Source organism: Lolium perenne, chromosome 5 (assembly GCF_019359855.2).
Source record: "Lolium perenne isolate Kyuss_39 chromosome 5, Kyuss_2.0, whole genome shotgun sequence".
NCBI classification, from domain to species: domain Eukaryota; kingdom Viridiplantae; phylum Streptophyta; class Magnoliopsida; order Poales; family Poaceae; genus Lolium; species Lolium perenne.
Window position 1 is genome coordinate 263,083,060 of NC_067248.2, and position 27,460 is coordinate 263,110,519.

The following is a 27,460-nucleotide window of genomic DNA, read 5'->3' on the forward strand; positions in this document are numbered from 1 at the left end:
CGCGACTGAATTTTCCTGCGAGAATTAGAGTCTTCTGTGTGAAATTCCTGGGAAGTTCGTGTAAAAGAAGTACTGAATTATACAAGCAGCTACAAACTAATTTGTGGTTTAATTCCGGTTTCAGTTCTCACTCCAGCAGAGACAGAGAGAGCCATGATGTGGGCGGCGTCAGCGCGGCCCAAGATCGGCCACCGGGCGACGAGCGACGTGGTGGTGCGGCTGCGGACGCCGGAGGGGCGGGACGAGTGGCTCTACTGCCACTCCGCCGTGCTCGCCGCCGGGAGCGGTTACTTCGCCGACCGCCTCTCGGACGCCTGGCCGACCTGCCAGATCCTCGACTCCCGCTACTGCGTCGAGGTCCGCTGCCCGGACCTGGACCTCAGCTCCCACGTCAACGCGCTCCGCCTCCTCTACGCCGCCGAGCCCGTCTCCCGCTTCGGCGTCCGCGGCGCGCTCGGCGTGCTCCGGGCCGCCGCGCACCTCGGCTGCCCCCGGATCGCCGCCGCCTGCGCCGACTACCTGGAGTCCGCGCCCTGGGACGAGGCCGACGAGGAGGAGATCCTCGCCGCCGTCCCGTGCCTGCCCGGCGGCGCACAGTACGACCGCGTCCTCGCGCGCCTCCGCCCCGCCGATCCGGCGCCGGCCACCGCCATCTTCCTCTCCGCGTTCCGCCACGCCACGGCCGCGCCGTCGGCGGCGTCGCGGGAGCTCAAGTCCGCCGCGCAGGAGCAGCTCGAGTACATGCTCACCGAGGACGACGACGCGCCCTTGCTCGCCTTCGACGACACCGACGCCGGCAACTCCGTGAAGTCTCAGGTGAAGGACTGCGTCGCGGGCTTACTGAGCAGGTTCAGCGATTTCACCAGCTATGCGCTGTCGAAGAAGATGGAACCGCCTTGCTGCTCCGGCGAGAGCGAGCTTCAGCAGGAGCTCTATTCGTTCGTGTCAGATATCTCCTGGGTCTGCCAGGTCCTGGGCAAGCTGGAGATGATGAAATGCATTGCAGCCTACTGGGTCGGAGCATCGCCTGATGTTGTCATGGCTGTCGAGGCATCGTGCCCGGGTTCTGTATGCCTGAAGACCAGGGTGAAGGTTATAGAGATATCTGCAAAGGTCTTGGAGGCGGTCGCGTTTGGCAATGTGGTCCTCCCAGCAGAGAAACGGTGTCTTGCGGTGAAAGTTTGGATCTGGTTTGCAGGGATAACAAAGCATTTGGTCGATCGAGCCAACCGTGGTGACGACAGCGAAAGTCATAATGGTGAGGATGGTAACCATGGTGATGCTGAAACAGCAGCAAAGATCGGCTTGGACAGCGAGGTCTGGCAGGGGTTAGAGTCTGCGATTACCGCAATTGTGATGACTCTGCCTTCGAACACACAGGCTGAGATTCTGTCAGGGTGGCTTCAGTCGGAGCATGCCGCGTTCCTGGACCTGACGGAGGCGTTCGATGCCTGGTGTTATAGATCGAAGGTTGCTAGAAGAAGGCTGTCTTTCTTGAACAACATCAATCCGACACCTTGAGCCCGGGTCTGCAGCCAAAATCATCTGGAGGGTTTACAGCACTAAGCATCTGCCTTTTTTTTCACCAAAACCAATGAACATGGTATTCTATTGCTTTGCCATATGGTCACATTGTTGTTCGTTGTCAAAATTGCTTCAGGACCTCCCTATGAACTGCAGGGTTGATGAAATTTTTTGGACATGCCATGGCTGATGAAATGAGCAACCTCACCAATGCCTTGCCTTATATTTACACATGTGGCACAGTAGCAGTACATGCTACCAAGAAGTGCTGTGACATTTAATCTTCTTGTCAAACTCTAGTGTATCATCACTCGCAATGTCATCTTGAGGTTATCTGCGAAACTGGGGCTGACACTGAACTTACCCAGATGACTGAAGAGAACAGCTCATATTTGAGAGTTATCTGAATATCTGATCAAGAAATCTAGTGTATCTGTTTATTCATTCCTTATTTATCAAGCATTTGGATCAGGAGACATCTGCCCGGTCTTTTTCGGTGCCTAACCAGGTGTAATGGACAGCGGCGGTGCTTTTCAGAGACGGAGGTCTTGGTCGGGAAACGTGGTGCTCCTGCGTGAGATCAGACTTCGTGCGGCCCGGATTGGCATGGGTGTTTTTCCAACCGGGCTAGCCCAGTTTCCATTAATTGGCAAACAGAGAAAGGAAGTCCACTACAAAAGAAACTGAGAGCATACCCTCTGCGAGGTCAAAAACAATATCAGCACTACAGCAACACAGCTAAAGTAGCAAAAGATAAGCTAACAAGTTTGAAACGAGCTAAACAACCATCAGCAGGGAACGGCTAAGAACTTTATCAGACTCCTAGATTGAAGACGCTGTGTCTCCAGCAGCAGCAGCAGCAGCAGCTAGACTTGCTGCCTTCTGCATCAACAGCATTGCTCCTTGCCGCAGAATCTTCTTGTCCTCCTTGTGTAAGCCTGCCCAGTACAAGTGAGGCTAAGCCTGTTTTCCACATTTACTTGCTCGTGTGATCTGGAGCACTGTTGGCTCTATCTTGGGCACTTCTCTTTGCCTCATTTCTCCGTGGCAAGCTGCTGCTTGGTTCTACTCTCTTCTTCCTGGCGGTGACGGTTTTCATATGATGTGTTGCGGATGGTTGAAATTTGAAAAGGAGACCAATTGGTTGGAGGGGGCGGAGCATGTGCGTTTTCGCCCACTTAACCCGAATATGAAAAAAGGTGCAAATGTCATGTTACTTGATTAGTTGGAAACTCCAATTGTTCAATCAGCAATCCAAATCGGTCCCCAATTCTCTTCAGCTGCTTTAGATTGATGTGCTGCTGGGAAGGTGCAGGTGCATGACTTGAGGCGGCGGAGCATGTGTGTTTTCGCCCACTTTACCTGACTCCTGTGAATATGAAATAGTAAGGTGTAAATGTAATGTTTCTTGATTGGAGCCTGTCAGACTTGTGATGTTCCAAATTTGGTTCTGGTCTCAATGGTTTAGCAGTTGGGATTTGGGAACCTGTCCTTCCTTGCAGCTACATTGATGATCGATGTGACGTCGGCAAGCGAAAAGTGAAAACATTGTTGTTCTCTAGCCAGGCCTTCCTGTAATGGCATCTCTTCTTCACTATTTTCTTCTGGTTGCTGTCAGTGCTTCTCCATTGCGATCGGTTTGTACAGGTTACGCATTACTCGCTGGGTTACTTATTGCAATCTTTGTATTCACAGTCAATAACAGCGCCCGTGGCCTAATGGACAAGGCGTCTGACTTCTAATCAGGCGATTGTGGGTTCGAGTCCCACCGGGCGTGATTTTTTTCACCTTTTTTTTTCAATTTTACTGTGCATAACAGCGCTCTCGGCCTGAATGGGCTGAATCTGGCGTTACCTGTTTGTACGGTACCCACCGGCAAAATAGGAGCTCCCGGTGCTTTTTTTTTTTGAGACAAACCAGCCAAGCTTTATTATTCATCAAAAACAGCAATTACAGGAACTGTCACAGAATGAGGGGTACCCAGCCATGTATGCCGGCCAACCCCAAGTGATAAACTACAGCGTCCTCCTATGTGTCTACACCAACTCAGCCCACCACAAACACACCAACTGGTGTCGCCACCGTTCCACCTGCCCTCCCGCACCAGCCCAACTGCTATCTGCCTGAGTTGCCCATTTCATCGTTCCGCGCCGATGAGCACCACCTCACCTGCCCTCCTAAGTTTCTTCCACTTCTCCACCCGAGCCGCCTAGCCACCGGCTTTGACTTTGTCCATTCCTCGCAGGCGCCGCCTACGGCCTTTTATGTGCCGTCTCCGGTAGTTGTCGAACATCATCCTCGACGGTGGCATGGCTAGCTATTTGGCAAGCTCTGGCTTCTGCCACACCTAAATTCGTATATTATGTATATTATATTATATATGTGTAATTGTGCATAGACTAGTTAATTTTGTGTAGTAGTACTTGTCAATTCCACCACATCAAAATTTAGAATTCTACCTCACGGGTCGCCATCCCTCACTAACGCTCCAGGCCCACGCGATTATAGGGGTACATGTTGGGCCGTTAATAACCTACTCAACGAGCGTCGGAGTAGGAATTGCCACGCCGATCTGCACTGAGGCGGCACGGAGATGTCTCCTTGGCATCTAGCCAACATGATTCGTGGACTTTGCACTGGTACGGGCTGCACGCGGCTTAGTATGAGTGCAAACCATACATTTTGCCCCACTTTCTACTAGTTATTACGAGCAACTTAATCTCCTCCCTACTCCCTTGACGCATTACTACTTAGCTTTATGAAAAATCTTATATTTTGGAACGGAGGTAATAGGTGGGAAGTGGGTGCTTAACCTAGGCGGGCGATCGTCATGTATGCCAGTTTCCTCGTCCACGAATGACTTGATGACAAGTCATCTCTGTCTGGATATGGAGTACAAGACTTATGCACCGCCGAACACAGGTGAGAGACGGCCGACTTGACGTGAAAAGCGGCCAGGCAACGTGTACGAACATCCATTTCTGAGCCAGGCACTGAGGGCCAACCCCCAGCCCCTAGCAAGCTAGCTGAGCTACCAACTTTCCAAGCTTAACTCAATCATCACCACAATGGCATGCACAACTAATCACTCAACTCAATGATAGAGCGCGGACATGATTAGACTAGTCGCCCTCGCCGATTATACGGATTAGCATGCACCATGTCTTCGATCGGCGCCGGCTTCACTTCATTAGCGATAAGCTAGATAGATAGATAGATAGTAGATTCCACTAGTCATACCACTAACTCGATCCATGACAAATCAACTTTGGAGTGAATAGTCAAGAAAATGGACCGAAAAGAACACAGCTGTCACGTACTCATCTTGAGAACTACATGATCAAATGTCTAATTCGTCATCTACTTGTTGACGTTTGAGAGGGTAATTTGATTAGTAGCCATTTCACTCTCAACCAAGGCAAGGCAACAAGTAATCGAGCACGTACCTCCACAGTTCACACTCAACCAAGGCAAGGCAACACACTAAAGGTAGTACAAAGCTAGTAATCCAAAGAGGTCGATCGAAGACCCTCTCACACTTGATCAGTGGTTCTTGTCCAGTTGCCATATCTGGGTCCAACAGGATGTGGCCTACCCGATATCTTCTGACGCCGCCTGACTGTTGTAGCTGCCCGTAAACCCTGAAAAAATAACCCGTTTGATCGGTTCGACATGTTATCTGCCTCTGTACCAAGTTCTGTGCGTCGGTGACTTTTTTTCTTTACTTTGTTAGTATAGGTATTAAAAATACCTTTCTAATATATAATTTTTGATATTTATTTTTGAACGATATGTAAAACACAACTTTCTAAAATAATTTTCAGAAAAATTAATATTTTCCAATATTAATTACAAATTCTGAGATTAAAAAAAGGGAAAAAAGAAACCATACCTATTGGTCGCACGGTCGAGTAACGCCTGTAAATTGCGCAATAGGCATCAAATAGGAGCCCCCTACATTTTTCTCTATTTATAATATCTAATAACTTAATTTGCTCCTAAAACTCAACTATTGGCATATTATTAGTGGGTAGCAAGTGCATTGTTAACAACGGCAGTGATTGCCACTACGCTCTCTGGTCCGCCAAGTTCGACGGCAACTCAACTCTCCCTAGAGACATGGACAAGATAAAGACACAGATACCGAAAAATGCTTTCGGCACATGAGCACTGAGTTTTGAAAATCATATTTTTTTAGTTTCCAAAAATATTCTAATTAAATATGCACATACATATAAACCTTCCAAAGGTATGGTAGAAATGAGAAGAATATGTAGTTTTTTGAGATATACATAAAAGACAAATTTCTGACAAATATATACCCCTATACATTAACAAATTTGTTTTTCTTTTTCGTAACTCAAAATACAACGCAATTTCTACCGAAACTTCGCAGGAGTATTCAGGACATGTGTATGTATTCATAGAATAATTTTGATAATTTTTTAAACAAAAAAGTATAGTTTGTAAATATTTTAAAAACCGAAAGCACGGGTGCTCATGTGCACCAAATTTGCTTCGAACAGAGACGGCAGATTAAACGTGAAAAGCGGCGAGGCAACCGTGTACGAACATCTCTATATATTTGAGCCAGGCGCTTGAGGGCCAACCTGTAGCCCCTTCATGTTCGTAGCTAGCTATGAGTTTCCAACTTTCCTAACTTAACTCATCGACACAATGGCAATATGTCATACACAATTAACTAATCATTCAACTCAATGATGGAGTGCAGACAAGATTAGACTAGTCGTCCTCGCCGATTAGACGGATTAGTATGCACTATATCGTCGGCGCCGGCTTGACTTCCTCGGTGATTAGCTAGACTAAACAGATAGACAGATAGATTCCACAACCAATACCACTAACTCGATACATGGCAAATCAACCAGAGAAGAAGCCAACTCTCATGTTGAAAACTACATGATCAAATGTCTAAAAAGTCATCTACTTGTTGAATTAGCAGTGTCTCGAGAAAGGCAAGGCAAGAAGACATCAAGCACGTACCTCCACAGTTCAAACTCAACCGAGGTAAGGCAACAAGTACAAGCTAGTAATCCAAAGAGATCGAAGACCCCCACATGATCAGCAGTTCCTGTCGAGCTGCTATATCTGGCTCCAACAGGATGTGGCCTCCCAGATATCTCTGGCCGGCGCCGCTAGTACGAACAACCGCCCCCTGGAACAAAAATTCAACGGTTCGGCAGCAGCGACAAGATGCATGCAGGCATGCGTCAGTCACCTCGCTCATCACATGCATCATCCATGGTGTACCACACTTACTTGAGCTGCCCCACTTGGATGCAGTGCTAATTTAGTCTTCTATCTACTAGAGGAACTGCGAGTCTGGTAGAGGAATGCACGAATATTTGTAGATTTTATTTAACAATTTTGTTCTTTAGGAAATTATCTGTAAATGCGCTTTCGGTGTTTTGTATGAATTATTGCTTTCTTGTGTACTTTGGTTTTATAGGATATTCAGCATCTAGGTTAATTACTTTTTTCCCGCACATTCGCTTAAAGTTGTGGTACCTTGTGTTTTTTTTGCATTTTTTCGAGAGATTTTAGGGTGCACCTATAAGGCCACTTTATTTAAATGACTATTTCTTCCTGCAAATTTGATGTTTTCTAAGTCTGTATGTTGCGCACCGTAAATTTTGATGCTTTGTAATTCAAGACGGTTTGATACACGTCAACATATCCACGTATATCATGGGTCTGTACATCCTTCCTGAAGGGGTACATGCTGCCTTCGACAAAGAGCTCTCCCGCTTCTTTTGGCAAGACAGGACACGACGTCAGAAGTACCACATGGTCAAATGGGCCGATGTGTGCGCCCCCAAGGACCTTGGGGGCATAGGGATTATTTCCTCGCGCCACATGAACGTGGCCCTCATGTTGAAATGGGTGTGGAGGATCCTGTCAGACGACGGGGGCTTGTGGCTGAAGCTGATTAAGGCTAAATACCTACGGGGTCGGCCACTCCTTGCTTGTGACCGCTGGGAGGGATCTCAGTTTTGGAGAGCCCTCCAGGACATCAAGCATGAGATTAGAGCAGGACTCTCCCTCTCCATAGGTGATGGTAGAGGGACCATGTTCTGGCTCGACCCATGGCTTGGCGACCGCCCCCTGAATCTTGACTTCCCGGACCTCTTCGCCATTTGCGCTAACCCCTCTATCCTGGTTGCCGACGTGGCGCAGGAGGGATGGGGTATTTTGTTCCGCCGTGGTCTAACCCAGGGGGAAGCCCTGAGTCTGGCCTCGCTGCGGGACCTCCTTCCGGACGTTCTGCCAGGAGGATTAGATACGCCTTCGTGGCGCTTAACTCCTTCTGGCTCGTTCTCAGTGCGGACGGCCTACAGGGCCATGTTTAGGGGGCCTCTGCTCCCCTGGATGGCCCCGCTTTTTAAGGCTCCTATCCCGCTTAAGACGAAGATTTTCCTTTGGCAGCTGCTGAGAGATCGCCTCCCCTCTGGGGTGGAGGTTCTGAAGAGGCACGGGCCGGGCGACGGGCTTTGCCCATTATGTGCTGTTCCGGAGACGACGACACACATCATGTTCTCTTGCCCCGCGGCACGCTTCCTTTGGAGCTTCTTGCAGGAGGCGCTGGGGCCTGAGTGGCAGCCTCGGCCCTCGGGGAGTTCATCGAGGTCCGTGCGAACATTACTGGTAGGAGGAGGCGCCTCTTCTGGTTATTGTTTGCGGCTTTGACCTGGACTCTGTGGACTGTGCGCAATAAGATGGTCATCGAGCGTATCTTACCTCGTCGCGCTTCTGACTCTGTCTACTCCTTCTTGGCTTTGTTGCAGCAGTGGTACCCGTTGTGTAGACAACGGGACAGGGAGCGCTTGGACGGCATGTTGGAGGATCTTCTTGCGGCTTCCCGTCGCATATCTACACCGTCCAGCCTCTGAGTGCACCTCTTGTGTGGGGTGGTGTATCGTCTATCTCGTTTGTGTGGGCTTGTTGTGCTGTTGCCCCAGCAGACTCTTGATGTGGGGTGTGTGTTCTGTGTGTTGTATCTGAACTATGTATGGTTCTGGTTGCTTTATTTATAAAGCGAGGCGAAAGCCTGTTTCGAGGAACATATCCACATTAAAGCAACATATCGTGCCAGCATCTGGCTCCATGTCATCTATAGGTCTTATGGTATTCTGCTAAATTGCTAAGAAACTATGGAACAAACCGTCTTTCCGACAAAGGAGTTAATGGTAGGTTAAATAGGGAACATACTAATAGCATCTCCACCGGTAGCCCCTAAATAGGCGCCGGCAGAGGCGCCGACACTGCATCCTCCATTTGGGGAAGCCGTTTCCACACCGGTGCCTCCCGAACGGCGGCCCCGATAGATGTTTTTTTACCCAAATTACATACTACATATTATTTAGAGTTTCATTTTAATGTCATTCAGGATCGAGGAATGAATAATATTTTCGGTCAAATCCGAGTAAAACATTATTCACTCCTCAACCCCGGATGACATTTGAAACCAGCTTCTCTAGCCTACTACCTACTAGTCACCCGGCTCTGTGGAGGTGGACGATCGACCGGAGCTCTCTCCCATGCTCTCTACCCTACTCCTCTGTCGTTGATCCCCCGCTGATCTCTCCGCCACGAACGTAATGTAGGCGGCTCTATCCGCGGCCACCGCCTCCTGCAACAGCTGCCACTCCAGCTCCTCCCGCCGCCGACGGTGATCCAACTTCTGCCTCTGTAGCCGGAGCTGCATCTCCGCCAACCGACGCGCCTCGTAGACTTCATCCTGACGTTGCGTCTCCTCCCGCAGCAACCGCTGCAACGCAAGCTCCTCCCACCTCTTCTGCCGTCTGATACGTCTCCGACGTATCGATAATTTCTTATGTTCCATGCCACATTATTGATGTTATCTACATGTTTTATGCACACTTTATGTCATATCCGTGCATTTTCTGGAACTAACCTATTAACAAGATGCCGAAGTGCCAGTTGCTGTTTTCTGCTGTTTTTGGTTTCAGAAATCCTAGTAAGGAAATATTCTCGGAATTGGACGAAATCAACGCCCAGGGGCCTATTTTTCCACGAAGCTTCCAGAAGTCCGAAGACGAAACGAAGTGGGGCCACAGGGTGCCCAAACCCTAGGGCGGCGCGGCCCCCCCTTGGCCGCGCCGCCCTGTCATCTGGGGCCCCTGTGCCCCCTCCTGACTTGCCCTTCCGCCTACTTAAAGCCTCCGCGACGAAACCCCCAGTACCGAGAGCCACGATACGGAAAACCTTCCAGAGACGCCGCCAACGCCGATCCCATCTCGGGGGATCCAGGAGATCGCCTCCGGCACCCTGCCGGAGAGGGGAATCATCTCCCGGAGGACTCTACGCCGCCATGGTCGCCTCCGGTGTGATGTGTGAGTAGTCTACCCCTGGACTATGGGTCCATAGCAGTAGCTAGATGGTTGTCTTCTCCCCATTGTGCTATCATTGTCGGATCTTGTGAGCTGCCTAACATGATCAAGATCATCTATCTGTAATTCTATATGTTGCGTTTGTTGGGATCCGATGAATAGAGAATACTTGTTATGTTGATTATCAAAGTTATATCTATGTGTTGTTTATGATCTTGCATGCTCTCCGTTATTAGTAGATGCTCTGGCCAAGTTGATGCTAGTAACTCCAAGAGGGAGTATTTATGCTCGATAGTGGGTTCATGTCTCCGTGAATCTGGAGGGGTGACAAGAACCTCTAAGGTTATGGATGTGTTGTTGCCACTAGGGATAAAACATTAGTGCTATGTTCAAGGATGTAGTCACTAGTTACATTACGCGCAATACTTAATGCAATTGTCTGTTGTTAGCAACTTAATACTGGAGGGGGTTCGGATGATAACCTGAAGGTGGACTTTTTAGGCATAGATGCAGTTGGATGGCGGTCTATGTACTTTGTCGTAATGCCCAATTAAATCTCACTATACTCATCATGATATGTATGTGCATGGTCATGCTCTCTTTATTTGTCAATTGCCCAACTGTAATTTGTTCACCCAACATGCTGTTTGTCTTATGGGAGAGACACCTCTAGTGAACTGTGGACCCCGGTCCAATTCTCTTTACTGAAATACAATCTACTGCAATACTTGCTCTACTGTTTTCTGCAAACAATCATCTTCCACACAATACGGTTAATCCTTTGTTACAGCAAGCCGGTGAGATTGACAACCTCACTGTTTCGTTGGGGCAAAGTACTTTGGTTGTGTTGTGCAGGTTCCACGTTGGCGCCGGAATCCCTGGTGTTGCGCCGCACTACATCCCGCCGCCATCAACCTTCAACGTGCTTCTTGACTCCTACTGGTTCGATAAACCTTGGTTTCTTACTGAGTGAAACTTGCTGCTGTACGCATCACACCTTCCACTTGGGGTTCCCAACGAGCGTGTGCTTTACGCGTCATCAAGCTAAATTTCTGGCGCCGTTGCCGGGGAGATCAAGACACGCTGCAAGGGGAGTCTCCACTTCTCAATCTCTTTACTTTGTTTTTGTCTTGCTTAGTTTTATTTACTACTTTGTTTGCTGCACTAAATCAAAATACAAAAAAATTAGTTGCTAGTTTTACTTTATTTGCTATCTTGTTTGCTATATCAAAAACACAAAAAAATTAGTTTACTTGCATTTACTTTATCTAGTTTGTTTTATTTACTGTTGCTAAAATGGCCAACCCTGAAAATACTAAGTTGTGTGACTTCACAACCACAAATAATAATGATTTCTTATGCACACCTATTGCTCCACCTGCTACTACAGCAGAATTCTTTGAAATTAAACCTGCTTTACTGAATCTTGTTATGCGAGAGCAATTTTCTACTGTTAGTTCTGATGATGCTGCTGCCCATCTTAATAATTTTGTTGAACTATGTGAAATGCAAAAATATAAAGATGTAGATGGTGATATTATTAAACTAAAATTGTTCCCTTTCTCATTAAGAGGAAGAGCTAAAGATTGGTTGCTATCTCTGCCTAAGAATAGTATTGATTCATGGACTAAATGCAAGGATGCTTTTATTGGTAGATATTATCCCCCTGCTAAAATTATATCTTTGAGGAGTAGCATAATGAATTTTAAACAATTAGATACTGAACATGTTTCTCAAGCTTGGGAAAGAATGAAATCTCTGGTTAAAAATTGCCCAACCCATGGACTGACTACTTGGATGATCATCCAAACCTTCTATGCAGGACTAAATTTTTCTTCGCGGAATTTATTGGATTCAGCTGCTGGAGGTACCTTTATGTCCATCACTCTTGGTGAAGCAACAAAGCTTCTTGATAATATGATGATCAACTACTCTGAATGGCACACGGAAAGAGCTCCACAAGGTAAGAAGGTAAATTCTGTCGAAGAAACCTCTTCCTTGAGTGATAAGATTGATGCTATTATGTCTATGCTTGTGAATGATATGACTAATATTGATCCTAATAATGTTCCATTAGCTTCATTGGTTGCACAGGAAGAACATGTTGATGTAAACTTCATTAAAAATAATAATTTCAACAACAATGCTTACCGAAACAATTCTAGTAACAACTATAGGCCATATCCTTATAATAATGGCAACGGCTATGGTAATTCTTATGGGAATTCTTACAACAATAATAGGAGTTCACCCCCTGGACTTGAAGCCATGCTTAAAGAATTTATTAGTACACAAACTGCTTTTAACAAATCTGTTGAAGAAAAGCTTGGGAAAATTGATATACTTGCTTCTAAAGTCGATAGTCTTGCTGCTGATGTTGATCTTTTGAAATCAAAAGTTTTGCCTAATGAGAATCATCATGATAAAATTGTTACTACAGCAAATGCCATCCAAGTTAGAATTAATGAGAATATAAGATTAATGGCTGAACTGCGTGCTAGGTGGGATAGAGAAGAAAATGAAAAACTAGCTAAAGAGAAGAATGTAGCTAAAGTTTGGACCATTACCACCACTAGTAATGCTAATGCTACACATGTTGCTGCACCTCCTACTAATACTAATAAAAGAATTGGTGTTAGCAATGTTTCCACTTCTAATGCAAAGCGCGAAAAACTGCCTGAAACTGCTAAAACTGTTGAAACTGCCTGTGATAAAGCTGCTGAAATTTTTTCCAACATTGGGGATGATGATCCCATTGCTTTAGATTATAATGGTTTGAATTTTGATGATTGCCACATCTCTGAAGTTATAAAGTTCTTGCAAAAACTTGCTAAAAGTCCTAATGCTAGTGCTATAAATTTGGCTTTCACACATCATATTACAAATGCTCTCATAAAAGCTAGAGAAGAGAAACTAGAGCGCGAAGCCTCTATTCCTAAAAAGCTAGAGGATGGTTGGGAGCCCATCATTAAGATGAAGGTTAAAGATTTTGATTGTAATGCTTTATGTGATCTTGGTGCAAGTATTTCTGTTATGCCTAAGAAAATTTATAATATGCTTGACTTGCCACCGCTGAAAAATTGTTATTTGGATGTTAATCTTGCTGATCATTCTACAAAGAAACCTTTGGGTAAAGTTGATAATGTTCGTATTACCGTTAACAATAACCTTGTCCCCGTTGATTTTGTTGTCTTGGATATTAAATGCAATGCATCTTGTCCCATTATATTGGGAAGACCTTTTCTTCGAACTGTTGGTGCTATTATTGATATGAAGGAAGGTAATATAAAATATCAATTTCCTCTCAAGAAAGGTATGGAACACTTCCCTAGAAAGAGAATGAAGGTACCTTTTGATTCTATTATGAGAACAAATTATGATGTTGACACTTCGTCTCTTGATAATACTTGATACACACTTTCTGCGCCTAGCTGAAAGACGTTAAAGAAAAGCGCTTATGGGAGACAACCCATGTTTTTACCTACAGTACTTTGTTTTTATTTTGTGTCTTGGAATTTGTTTACTACTGTAGCAACCTCTCCTTATCTTAGTTTTGTGTTTTGTTGTGCCAAGTTAAGCCGTTGATAGAAAAGTAAGTACTAGATTTGGATTACTGAGCAGTTCCAGATTTCTTTGCTGTCACGAATCTGGGTCCACCTCCCTGTAGGTAGCTCAGAAAATTAAGCCAATTTACGTGCATAATCCTCAGATATGTACGCAACTTTAATTCAATTTGAGCATTTTCATTTGAGCAAGTATGGTGCCATTTTAAAATTCGTCAATACGAACTGTTCTGTTTTGACAGATTCTGCCTTTTATTTCGCATTGCCTCTTTTGCTATGTTGGATGAATTTCTTTGATCTACTAATGTCCAGTAGCATTATGCAATGTCTAGAAGTGTTAAGAATGATTGCGTCACCTCTGAATATGTTAATTTTTATTGTGCACTAACCCTCTAATGAGTTGTTCTAAGTTTGGTGTGGAGGAAGTTTTCAAGGATCAAGAGAGGAGTATGATGCAACATGATCAAGGAGAGTGAAAGCTCTAAGCTTGGGGATGCCCCGGTGGTTCACCCCTGCATATATCAAGAAGACTCAAGCGTCTAAGCTTGGGGATGCCCAAGGCATCCCCTTCTTCATCGACAACATTATCAGGTTCCTCCCCTGAAACTATATTTTTATTCCATCACATCTTATGTGCTTTTTCTTGGAGCGTCGGTTTGTTTTTGTTTTTGTTTTGTTTGAATCAAATGGATCCTAGCATTCACTTTATGGGAGAGAGACACGCTCCGCTGTAGCATATGGACAAGTATGTCCTTGGTTTCTACTCATAGTATTCATGGCGAAGTTTCTCCTTCGTTAAATTGTTATATGGTTGGAATTTGAAAATGATACATGTAGTAATTGCTATTAATATCTTGGGTAATGTGATACTTGGCAATTGTTGTGCTCATGATTAAGCTCTTGCATCATATGCTTTGCACCCATTAATGAAGAAATACATAGAGCATGCTAAAATTTGGTTTGCATATTTGGTTTCTCTAAGGTCTAGATAATTTCTAGTATTGAGTTTGAACAACAAGGAAGACGGTGTAGAGTCTTATAATGTTTTCAATATGTCTTTTATGTGAGTTTTGCTGCACCGGTTCATCCTTGTGTTTGTTTCAAATAAGCCTTGCTAGCCTAAACCTTGTATCGAGAGGGAATACTTCTCATGCATCCAAAATACTTGAGCCAACCACTATGCCATTCGTGTCCACCATACCTACCTACTACATGGTATTTTCCGCCATTCCAAAGTAAATTGCTTGAGTGCTACCTTTAAAATTCCATCATTCACCTTTGCAATATATAGCTCATGGGACAAATAGCTTAAAAACTATTGTGGTATTGAATATGTAATTATGCACTTTATCTCTTATTAAGTTGCTTGTTGTGCGATAACCATGTTCACTGGGGACGCCATCAACTATTCATTGTTGAATTTCATGTGAGTTGCTATGCATGTCCGTCTTGTCTGAAGTAAGAGAGATCTACCACCTTATGATTAAGCATGCATATTGTTAGAGAAGAACATTGGGCCGCTAACTAAAGCCATGATCCATGGTGGAAGTTTCAGTTTTGGACATATATCCTCAATCTCAAATGAGAAAATTATTAATTGTTGTTACATGCTTATGCATAAAAGAGGAGTCCATTATCTGTTGTCTATGTTGTCCCGGTATGGATGTCTAAGTTGAAGAATAATCAATAGCGAGAAATCCAATGCGAGCTTTCTCCTTAGACCTTTGTACAGGCGGCATAGAGGTACCCCTTTGTGACACTTGGTAAAAACATGTGCATTGTGATGATCCGGTAGTCCAAGCTAATTAGGACAAGGTGCGGGCACTATTAGTACACTATGCAGGACTCTCCCTCTCCATAGGTGATGGTAGAGGGACCATGTTCTGGCTCGACCCATGGCTTGGCGACCGCCCCCTGAATCTTGACTTCCCGGACCTCTTCGCCATTTGCGCTAACCCCTCTATCCTGGTTGCCGACGTGGCGCAGGAGGGATGGGGTATTTTGTTCCGCCGTGGTCTAACCCAGGGGGAAGCCCTGAGTCTGGCCTCGCTGCGGGACCTCCTTCCGGACGTTCTGCCAGGAGGATTAGATACGCCTTCGTGGCGCTTAACTCCTTCTGGCTCGTTCTCAGTGCGGACGGCCTACAGGGCCATGTTTAGGGGGCCTCTGCTCCCCTGGATGGCCCCGCTTTTTAAGGCTCCTATCCCGCTTAAGACGAAGATTTTCCTTTGGCAGCTGCTGAGAGATCGCCTCCCCTCTGGGGTGGAGGTTCTGAAGAGGCACGGGCCGGGCGACGGGCTTTGCCCATTATGTGCTGTTCCGGAGACGACGACACACATCATGTTCTCTTGCCCCGCGGCACGCTTCCTTTGGAGCTTCTTGCAGGAGGCGCTGGGGCCTGAGTGGCAGCCTCGGCCCTCGGGGAGTTCATCGAGGTCCGTGCGAACATTACTGGTAGGAGGAGGCGCCTCTTCTGGTTATTGTTCGCGGCTTTGACCTGGACTCTGTGGACTGTGCGCAATAAGATGGTCATCGAGCGTATCTTACCTCGTCGCGCTTCTGACTCTGTCTACTTCTTCTTGGCTTTGTTGCAGCAGTGGTACCCGTTGTGTAGACAACGGGACAGGGAGCGCTTGGACGGCATGTTGGAGGATCTTCTTGCGGCTTCCCGTCGCATATCTACACCGTCCAGCCTCTGAGTGCACCTCTTGTGTGGGGTGGTGTATCGTCTATCTCGTTTGTGTGGGCTTGTTGTGCTGTTGCCCCAGCAGACTCTTGATGTGGGGTGTGTGTTCTGTGTGTTGTATCTGAACTATGTATGGTTCTGGTTGCTTTATTTATAAAGCGAGGCGAAAGCCTGTTTCGAGGAACATATCCACATTAAAGCAACATATCGTGCCAGCATCTGGCTCCATGTCATCTATAGGTCTTATGGTATTCTGCTAAATTGCTAAGAAACTATGGAACAAACCGTCTTTCCGACAAAGGAGTTAATGGTAGGTTAAATAGGGAACATACTAATAGCATCTCCACCGGTAGCCCCTAAATAGGCGCCGGCAGAGGCGCTGACACTGCATCCTCCATTTGGGGAAGCCGTTTCCACACCGGTGCCTCCCGAACGGCGGCCCCGATAGATGTTTTTTTACCCAAATTACATACTACATATTATTTAGAGTTTCATTTTAATGTCATTCAGGATCGAGGAATGAATAATATTTTCGGTCAAATCCGAGTAAAACATTATTCACTCCTCAACCCCGGATGACATTTGAAACCAGCTTCTCTAGCCTACTACCTACTAGTCACCCGGCTCTGTGGAGGTGGACGATCGACCGGAGCTCTCTCCCATGCTCTCTACCCTACTCCTCTGTCGTTGATCCCCCGCTGATCTCTCCGCCACGAACGTAATGTAGGCGGCTCTATCCGCGGCCACCGCCTCCTGCAACAGCTGCCACTCCAGCTCCTCCCGCCGCCGACGGTGATCCAACTTCTGCCTCTGTAGCCGGAGCTGCATCTCCGCCAACCGACGCGCCTCGTAGACTTCATCCTGACGTTGCGTCTCCTCCCGCAGCAACCGCTGCAACGCAAGCTCCTCCCACCTCTTCTGCCGTCTGATACGTCTCCGACGTATCGATAATTTCTTATGTTCCATGCCACATTATTGATGTTATCTACATGTTTTATGCACACTTTATGTCATATCCGTGCATTTTCTGGAACTAACCTATTAACAAGATGCCGAAGTGCCGATTCTTTGTTTTCTGCTGTTTTTGGTTTCAGAAATCCTAGTAAGGAAATATTCTCGGAATTGGACGAAATCAACGCCCAGGGGCCTATTTTGCCACGAAGCTTCCATAAGTCCGAAGACGAAACGAAGTGGGGCCACAGGGTGCCCAAACCCTAGGGCGGCGCGGCCCCCCCTTGGCCGCGCCGCCCTGTCATCTGGGGCCCCTGTGCCCCCTCCTGACTTGCCCTTCCGCCTACTTAAAGCCTCCGCGACGAAACCCCCAGTACCGAGAGCCACGATACGGAAAACCTTCCAGAGACGCCGCCAACGCCGATCCCATCTCGGGGGATCCAGGAGATCGCCTCCGGCACCCTGCCGGAGAGGGGAATCATCTCCCGGAGGACTCTACGCCGCCATGGTCGCCTCCGGTGTGATGTGTGAGTAGTCTACCCCTGGACTATGGGTCCATAGCAGTAGCTAGATGGTTGTCTTCTCCCCATTGTGCTATCATTGTCGGATCTTGTGAGCTGCCTAACATGATCAAGATCATCTATCTGTAATTCTATATGTTGCGTTTGTTGGGATCCGATGAATAGAGAATACTTGTTATGTTGATTATCAAAGTTATATCTATGTGTTGTTTATGATCTTGCATGCTCTCCGTTATTAGTAGATGCTCTGGCCAAGTTGATGCTAGTAACTCCAAGAGGGAGTATTTATGCTCGATAGTGGGTTCATGTCTCCGTGAATCTGGAGGGGTGACAAGAACCTCTAAGGTTATGGATGTGCTGTTGCCACTAGGGATAAAACATTAGTGCTATGTTCAAGGATGTAGTCACTAGTTACATTACGCGCAATACTTAATGCAATTGTCTGTTGTTAGCAACTTAATACTGGAGGGGGTTCGGATGATAACCTGAAGGTGGACTTTTTAGGCATAGATGCAGTTGGATGGCGGTCTATGTACTTTGTCGTAATGCCCAATTAAATCTCACTATACTCATCATGATATGTATGTGCATGGTCATGCTCTCTTTATTTGTCAATTGCACAACTGTAATTTGTTCACCCAACATGCTGTTTGTCTTATGGGAGAGACACCTCTAGTGAACTGTGGACCCCGGTCAAATTCTCTTTACTGAAATACAATCTACTGCAATACTTGTTCTACTGTTTTCTGCAAACAATCATCTTCCACACAATACGGTTAATCCTTTGTTACAGCAAGCCGGTGAGATTGACAACCTCACTGTTTCGTTGGGGCAAAGTACTTTGGTTGTGTTGTGCAGGTTCCACGTTGGCGCCGGAATCCCTGGTGTTGCGCCGCACTACATCCCGCCGCCATCAACCTTCAACGTGCTTCTTGACTCCTACTGGTTCGATAAACCTTGGTTTCTTACTGAGGGAAACTTGCTGCTGTACGCATCACACCTTCCACTTGGGGTTCCCAACGAGCGTGTGCTTTACGCGTCATCACCGTCGCGCCTCCAACCGGCGATGGGTTCTCTCCTCCCGCCGCCGCCGCGACTCCAGGAACTCCAGCCGTTGCGCCTCCTCGAGCGCCACCCGGTTCTCCTGCTCATGGCGCCGCCGCTCCGCCTCCTCGCGCTGCCGCTCCGCCTCCCGCCGCACCTCCCCGCACTCCCGCCGCTCCGTGTCCTGGCGCGCCTTCCGCAGCAGCTCTGCCTCCTCCCGCTCCCGCCGCTCTGCCTCCTCGCGCTGCCGCTCGCCCGCGTCGTAGGCATCTACGGTCGCCACTAGCACCGCCTCCTCCCACGCCTCGTACTCTACGAGCTGTGGGTCCGCCTCCACCACTTCTACGGCCGCCTCTAGCGCCACCTCGTCCCACGAATCCCACATTGTGCTATTTTTCTAGGGTTTTTGCAGCAATGGTGGGGGAGGAGGGATAATATAGACCGTCGGTGAGGCGGGAAACATCCCGTGCGGCACCGTGGCGGGAGACTTTCCGGCCAGGCGTCATGGCGGAAAAATATCCCGCGCGGCGCCCTGGCGTCAATGACAGGTGGCTCCCACGCCCAAAAATTTCAGCCCCGCGAGGCGCCGGCGCGCCCGATTCGCGCCCTTGGTGAAGGGGCCGGCACGGAGTTGCCGGCTATTCTATTGGGCTCCAAAATATTCCGGCGCCGTATGGGGCGCGCCGGTGCGAGCCCATTTTCGACCCCGGCCCCCAAAATGCTATCGGGGCCGCTATCGGGGGCGCCGGTGGAGATGCTCTAATGTACCTTAAGGCCCTTCTTGGCTGAGCTCATTTATAGTTTCGGTTTTTGCTCCACTTGTTGTACATCGATGTGTACCTCGCGACTAGCATGTACGTACATGTGATCTTCTTTTGAGGATCCCTACAAGAAGTTACTTAAAGAGAGTTCAAACAAAAGGCGCTATGTTCATCAGAGAATTTCGTCTATGTAAATTTTGATATCTAGTAATTCTCTATTTTGTGATTACATTCACGTCAAAATTATGTTTCTTTTCTAATAATGATACTTTTCATCCATAAGATCCAAAGAAACCTCAAAAAAGTCTGAGACGGTTCAGATCATGTTGACACATGCAAATAAATCCACGCAACACCATGCCAAGTTCTAGCTACACATCGTTTAAGGGTCTTACAGAAAGAACTTAGCTAGCATCGCTAAACTTTTGAATGAGTTGTCTATCATCATGAGGAAGTAAACAATAGGTTAAATAGGGACCAGAATGTACATTAAGCCTCTGTTTGGCCGAACTAGTTTGTACATCCGGTTACGGATCCCCTTTTAGTCAAGCAATGTGAACCCCAAGCACAACACTTGCCCGCTACAAGGGATCTTGTTTGAGGAACTATACAAAGCGAGTTTGAACAGAAGGCGCCATGTTTGTTGGAGAATTTTATTAAAAACATTTTTTTCTTCAGTTTTGATGCTTTGTAATTCTTTTTTTCTTACATTCTAATATGTCCAATTTTTTTTATTATATTCATGATATTTCCATCTATATCATTCAAATATACCCCAAAAATTATTTAGATTAACAGATAGCAGAAGAAGTTGAAGACTTTTCAGATCATTTATTGACATGCACACTAAAATTAGATCACACCAATCTTGAGCTCCACATCTATGGTCATGAAGAAAACTAATAAATTTTCCTACCATTTCTAATAATAGCTATTGATAATCTTTCTATCAAGATGAAACTAAATTCACATGAAAACTGTTATGTATATTAAGCCCGAGCGTGGTTGTAGTTTTGGTTCCGGCTCCAGTTTTAGTAAAGCCATGTCGTGCCACCAGCTAGCGCGCTACAAGGGATCTTAAGGAACTACATAAGAGTAAGTGAGTTAAAGAGAGTTCAGACAAAAGGCGTCATGCTGATTAGAGGGGATATTCACTTTGGCTCGTAGGAGCATTTGCTCCCATTATGTGAATCAACATTTCGAAGTGTCAAAAAATTCTAAAATAAATTTTTACATGTACATCTACACATTTTATGTTCGTACACAAGTTTTAAAAAAAAACTAAAAAAAATTGTGGCTCCTATAAAAAAGACAAATTTTGATGCTATAATATGACTACGTACAGGACATTTTTTTTTGTCTTTTTTGTACACGCCATATAAAATGTTGTTTCTCCACGAAAACTTGTGCACTAACATAGAATGTCATGATGTACACCAAAAAAAATATGTCAGAATTTTTTGCCATTTTTAAAATTATTTTTTAATTATTTTGTATAATGAGAGCATTTGCTCCTATGAGCCAAAACGCCTCCTCCTGATTAGAGCCCCTTGTTTGGCCAACTTGGTTGCAGTTGTAGTTTGTCCCTAATTTTAGCAAGTGGAAGGTGTACGTACCAGATTGTCACCACACCAAATTAAACTGACATCTTCTATCAATGAACTATATAAAAGAAGAATATATATATAAGAAGTTAGTTAAGTGGAAGGTTGCATTCCACTTTCGGCCCTATTTTTCGTCAAGTGTATATATCACACCGTCAGCAGAATAAAATGGATCTTCTCTTCCAGTGAACTATGGAGGAAGAAGAAAGAGTGTGCCAACAAAAGGCGCCATGCACATGGAGGCCTATTTGGTCAAGCTCCACTTCCTGAAAAAAAAGAGGGTTAAGACGATTATATTTGGCCACTAAGGATCAAGCATGTTACGTGCTTGCCTATCTAACTATACGCTTAAACCAGTATATGGTTATTTCCGGTGATGTGGCTGTCCAACATTGGAGGAAATTAGTTACCTAAATAGTTCCTACGGTACTCACTAGTTCTCATATATAGATGAGATGTGTGGACGTATATGGATAGATAGATTTTTATTCCAGAGATCTCCATATAGATAGATGGATAGGTTTGGGCTCTTGCTCGAAAGAGATGCGTCGAGTGTGCCCTATCGCTTTTGTTGTGTCTATGTTAGTCACATGCTAGCCAGCTTAGACTGGGATTGTTCAGCAGGAGGAGCTACTGCCTTTCCTTAGTTTAGGCACGGCCCACCAGAACACTACAGCATTATTTTCGTCTCAGCATGCTATAAACTTATCATACCCATAATTAACGTGTCGTCAAACTCTTTTATACAGTATTTTGAAGCTATGGTTAGGTGATTAATTAGTACAATCGATAATTGTATCCTGAACGCACCAAAATTCAAACCTCATGGTTTGATGTTTTGTATATGTCCCAATAAATAAGTATTTTTCATTGATAAGCACTGTTCCAGACGATAAAGGGACTGCTGTTTAATTTTTCTTACAAATATGTAAATATAAATTTTAGATTACTCAAAAACTATTAATATTAGATATCTCTATTTTTTCTATAACATACATTTTTTTATTGACACATCCATATAAAAAAATAGTCAGGAGATATATGTTGAAGACTAGATGAGATCATCTACTTGTGGTAACACTTAATTAAAGCAAAGTGCCTGATAGGTCTAAGAGCAACTCTAACGAAAAAGGAGCCGAACCGAAAAATTCCAGCGGGTTCAGGCCAAAATAGGCCTAGAACAAAGCCCGAACTCGCGGTCTGGCCTGTAAACAGAGTTCAGGTGCCCGAGAAACTCGGCGGCCGCCCCGTATTAAAACGGGTCGTGGAGGGGAGTTCGGTTTCCAAACCTCTCCGACGCTACCACTCGCTACGCCGCCACCAGCCACCTCTCCGGCGAGCAATCCGGCGCGCAGAAACGACGCTTCGCCCCAGCTCCGCGACGCCATGGCTTCACGTAGTGGCTCTGCACCGGACGGTGCGGGATTGGACGGCAGGGACTCGCCGTCGCGGTTCCCCGTGTTTTGCACGGAGGCGGAACTGCGCAAGTTCAACCGGTCGGAGGGCGCGCGCAAGTGCAGTACCTGCTGGTGGACGAACTGGGGGCTCATGCCCCCAGGGAAGCTCGCCAAGTACGGAAACAACGGCGGCGAGGGCTCCTCGTTCGGCGGTTGGAGCCGCCCACCGCGCCCGCCCGTCTACGATAGCTCTGAGGAGGAGGAGCTCATCGCCGCGCTGGAGCCGACGTTCTCCGCGGGAGACTACATGCACAGCTCCGATGAGGAGGACGCCGTGATCGCGCAGGTGGCGGCGATCACGGAGGCGGAGGCCAGTGCTCGCTTCCGGCGCGGCGGGAGGAGTCCGGCGCCGTCCGCCAAGTGCGGGAGTACGAGGCGGCGGAGCGCGTCCGCCGCGTCAAGCTCGAGATAGTCGAGCTTGATTCCGAGTAGGAGCTCTTCACCGTCCTCCGCGTCGACGCTGAAGCTCCGCCACCACCGGCACCGCCGCACGCAGTTGGGACTAGTATCTAATTTAGGTTTGTAGTTCATTTTGCTCGGAATCATCTCACGAGGTTAGGGCTATAAATTTTGATGCTCAATCAGAGCATCAAACTACCATCTATATATGATCATCGACGAATTCTCCCGCGGCGTTTTAATTGCGGTTTTCTAGTTCGTGTTTACGGGTTCTGCTCTGCGTCAGCTGCAAAATCATCCTAAGCCACGTTTTCGGGAGACTGAATATAGGTTTTTTGTTCCGAAATTTTCGGTTACTGTTAGAGATGCTCTAAGCGGAACGAAAAGGATTTTCCATTAGTAAATGATTGTCTGATAACGAGCAATTAATACAGGCTGCTAAAGGAGATACAAGTAATCGAACATTACACCTCCGCAGTCCACATTTAACCAAGGGAACAAGTAAGCCCAGTACTCAGAAGAGAAGAACCCCACATGATCAGTAGTTCTGTCGAGCTGCCATATATGGGTCCAACCGGATGTGGCCTCCCAGATATCTCCTGCCGCTGCCGTGCGTAAACCCTGGGAGAAATGAATGGTTTGGCAGCAGCGACAAGAAGTTTGCCTCCGTACTAAACTACGAGCTAGGTGCAAAGCTACTAGATGCATGCATGCGTCAGTGAGCTAGCTCATCACACGCATCATGCATTGTTGTTTACAAGTCTAGTAGTATGAGGTGTACCACAATATTTGTAATAATGCTCCACTTGGTCGTACATGCTATTTTTGTCTTCTCCCTGCTGGAGGAACTGCGAGTCCTGCCACGTGAAGCACTTCGGAATGCAGGTTTTGTAGATTTTTTTTTCTATTATTTTGATCCTTAGGAAATTTTACATAGATATGATTTCGGCGAGTCACACGAGTTACTACTTTCTTGTATCTTGGTTTTGTAAGATTTTTAGCATATTGGTCACCGAGTTTATTGCGCTCATCTAGGCATGCACATTTAAGGGACGTATGTAACACCAAGCTCTGGCTCGTCTATCTGTCAAAAATTAAGATTTTTCACCCGGTTGTGGTCTCTCTCTCTGATCTACTTGGGTCTGTTATCACCAGATTTTAACCGGATCAAGAGATGGGCCGTGATTGAGATGAGCTTAGAGGATGTGCACGTAAAATATTTCTGAATCGGCCTTGTACGAGAGTTTGGGCTAGATTGCCCGTGTATCTGTATATTATGGTAGATTTCGTTAGAATTAAGAGATAGAGTTTAGCTCGTACACGGTTAGGTTTATTCCCGAATTAGAAAGTCCACGGACTATAAATATGTACCTAGGGTTATTGAGAAAGGAGGACGACCACGTTCACAACAAACACAATCCAGGCGCATCGCCACCCCTTGTTTCGAGGGTTTCTTCCGGGTAAGCATCATGCTGCCTAGATCGCATATTGCGATCTAGGCAGTATCGGTTTATTCGTTATCTGGTGTTGCTCGTACTGAAGCCTTGTTGATGGCGAGTAACATCCATATCATAGATGTTTTGGGACTTGCATCGATGCTTTTCTGAATATGTTTGCTTAGCTATGCTGCCCCTCGATATCTAGCTGCCTTTACATCTATCTTAGGTGTAAGGGCAGCACCTTGCTTCATCATTGTTTAGTAGATCTGATCTGTTATGGTTGTTCCTTGTTCTTCAAGGATTAGTTTGATATCCGCATGGTTAGGCCTTGCAAACGGGTTGAATGATCCAGTAGTGCGTAAGGTATGGTTTGCCGATCCTAGAAGGGATGTTCCGAGAATCGACTCCACGTTGGTTTTTAGGCCTCCTCTAGGACTAGTTTTTCATTATCTTTCGTATCTGCCAGGCTCAACTACGTGTAGGACGTTCCAGTTATGCGGTGAAAACCCTAAACTGTCGTAGATTGATTCAACTTGGTATTGATAAAGCAGGATCCCCATGTTGTCATAAATCCGATATGAGCCATGGGATAATCGGCTCTTTGAGCCGATTCACAGGGTAACCTGAGAGCCGATCGGGGCTCATTTAATGTTTACGTGTCTGCCATGCAGGAAACTAATCGAAACAATCCAACACCTTCCTGACCAGGTATAGGTCAGGTGGCACGCCCTTGCAACCGCCAGGACGTGTGCCGGAGCATTGCGGGCCGTTGCCCGAGGGACCAGGGCCCACCAGCAGTCCTGGGAGCCTCCCGGCTCTTCGTGTTGCTCGTCGCTGCTCGCCGGTGGGTTTTGGCAGGCAACACATTCTGGCACGCCCGGTGGGACACTCTACACCAACTACGTCAACATCTACAGCTGAGATGTCTGACGATCCAGTCAAGTACGAAGATCTGCCTGAAGATCACAAGAAGAAATATGATGAGCTTAAGGCTCTCTTCGAAGCCGATCTCATCGGCTCTTTCGAAAGGACCCGTACACATGGCATTAGGTTCAAAGGATTCACACCCGAAGGCGTGCTCGATGGAGTAGATCTGTCTCTCCCTTCGGAGGAGCGCACCAGAGCTCTGCGCCAAGAAGTTAATTATATGGTGGCTCATTCTCTACACCGTCATTCTGAGAGCCTGGTGAACACGTTGGAGCGTATTGCGGTTCGCGTGGTTCAGGAAATCATGAAGCATCAGTACTCCCCGTCAGGGCCTGCCCTAGGAACTCACCAGGGAGAGGTACCGTTCCACACCAGACCGCAACTGCCATTCACGCTTGTAGCTCCAGAACCACAAGGTTCACCGGCATACGTCGTCTACAAGGTTGGAGGTGATCCTGACGATTACCAATTTCTGTATGAGCCACCTAAAGAGATCCCACATGGATACGTGTGCACATACGTGCCGGACTGCAATAATTGGGCGCGCACGAACCAGATTACAGCAGGAGGGATTTCTGGAGCAGACGCCGATAAACAGGCGTGGCTAGCTAAATATGCCACCGGAACGAGTCATGAAAGCTCAACCCCTGCAGCTCATACCATGGAACAGATCAGTACGATCTTGAGAGACCAGTTCGGTATCCTGCCTAAGAGGAGAACAATCGGCTATTCCAAGCCGTACCCCAATGAATATGACCTGATCCCGCTACCGCCCAAGTATCGGCTCCCTGAGTTCTCAAAGTTCAGTGGATCAGAAGGGTCTAGCTCAATTGAGCATGTGAGCCGATATTTAGCACAGTTGGGCATGATTTCAGCATCAGACCCGTTGCGTGTAAGGTTTTTCGCGCAATCTCTCACAGGACCAGCTTTTGGGTGGTACACCTCGTTGCCACCAGATTCAGTCCGGACTTGGAAGCAACTGGAAGAGCAGTTTCATATGCAATATCACTCAGAAGCTACCGAAGCTGGCATTGCCGATCTGACGCAGGTGCGGCAGAAGCGGGGAGAGACGGTGTCTGATTACATTCAGCGTTTCAGGACTGTCAAGAACCGATGTTATTCGGTTCGTTTAACTGAGAAAGAAGCGGTCGATCTGGCAGTGGTAGGCCTCGCAACGCCGATCAAAGATCTGGCTTTCCAAGTGGACTACAATTCACTTGCGCATATGGTCCAAAAATTAACATTGTATGAGCAACGCCACCCAGAATTGTACCAAGACAAGTTCAAGCGCCCGATAGGCCTGGTCGAGGCAGAAGAAGTTGAAGACTTTGCAGAAGACCAGGAAGGGGCCGTGCAGCCCCCGTGTCCTGCAAATGGGTGAAACAACAAGGGCCTACAAAAGGGTTTGACTTTGATATAAGCAAAACTGAGCAGATATTCGATTTATTGCTGAAAGAAAAACAGCTGAAGTTACCCGAAGGCCATAAAATCCCTACGGTGCAAGAAATGAACGGGAGACCGTACTGCAAGTGGCATCACTCGTTCACCCATGCCACCAATGACTGCAAAGAGTTGCGTCGGCAGATCCAAATGGCGATAGAACAGGGCCGTCTGATCCTCGGTCAGTTTGCCATGAAAGTAGACACACACCTGTTTCCTGGTGTTAACATGGTGGAACTCAATCACTCCACGAGGTGCGAGCCAGGTTTCTCATTCGAGGTTAACATGGCAGGGCCTGTAGACTGCCATGGCAAGGATAAAGAAGACATCAGTCACTCCCGTGGCAAAGATAAGGAGGAGGCCGATCCACGCGACCGGTCCCGATATGATGATAGACGGTACCTCACCGAGGAACAAGTAAGAAACATGCGGTACCAACGACCGCTCTCCGCGCATCTCCTGAACAAATATGAGCATCAGTACGACCGACGTCGGCGGTACGACATGGATGACAAAAGATATCATCGGTCTAATGTTGACAGCAAAAAATATCGTCGGTATGATAGCAACGACGAAAGATATGAGCACTGCGCTAAGGAGAAGCCAAGAGAGCAGGAAGACATGGACAGACACTGGGATTGTCCCTTCTTTAAGCACTGCTGGGACTCAGGAATGAGCCGATTGCCTACAATCGACAACTGCCCGGAATGTAGACAGCAGAAGAAGGGCGCAAGTGAGGTTTCAGTGTTCAAGCGTCTAGGGCCTCTTCCAC

The 27,460-nt window shown here is 46.8% G+C and overlaps 1 protein-coding gene and 1 non-coding gene across 2 annotated transcripts; both read left to right on the forward strand.

The window, feature by feature from the left end:
* Nucleotides 1–21: 21 nt before the first annotated feature.
* On the forward strand, nt 22–2,984 carry LOC127302933 (BTB/POZ domain-containing protein At3g05675). Its single transcript, XM_051333671.2, has one exon. It carries the CDS (start codon nt 154–156, stop codon nt 1,519–1,521), a length of 1,368 nt encoding a protein of 455 aa, XP_051189631.1. The 5' UTR covers nt 22–153; the 3' UTR covers nt 1,522–2,984.
* A 244-nt stretch (nt 2,985–3,228) lies between these two features.
* On the forward strand, nt 3,229–3,301 carry TRNAR-UCU (transfer RNA arginine (anticodon UCU)). The gene has a single exon. It is a non-coding gene; the product is annotated as a tRNA-Arg (tRNA).
* The last annotated feature ends 24,159 nt before the right edge of the window (nt 3,302–27,460 follow it).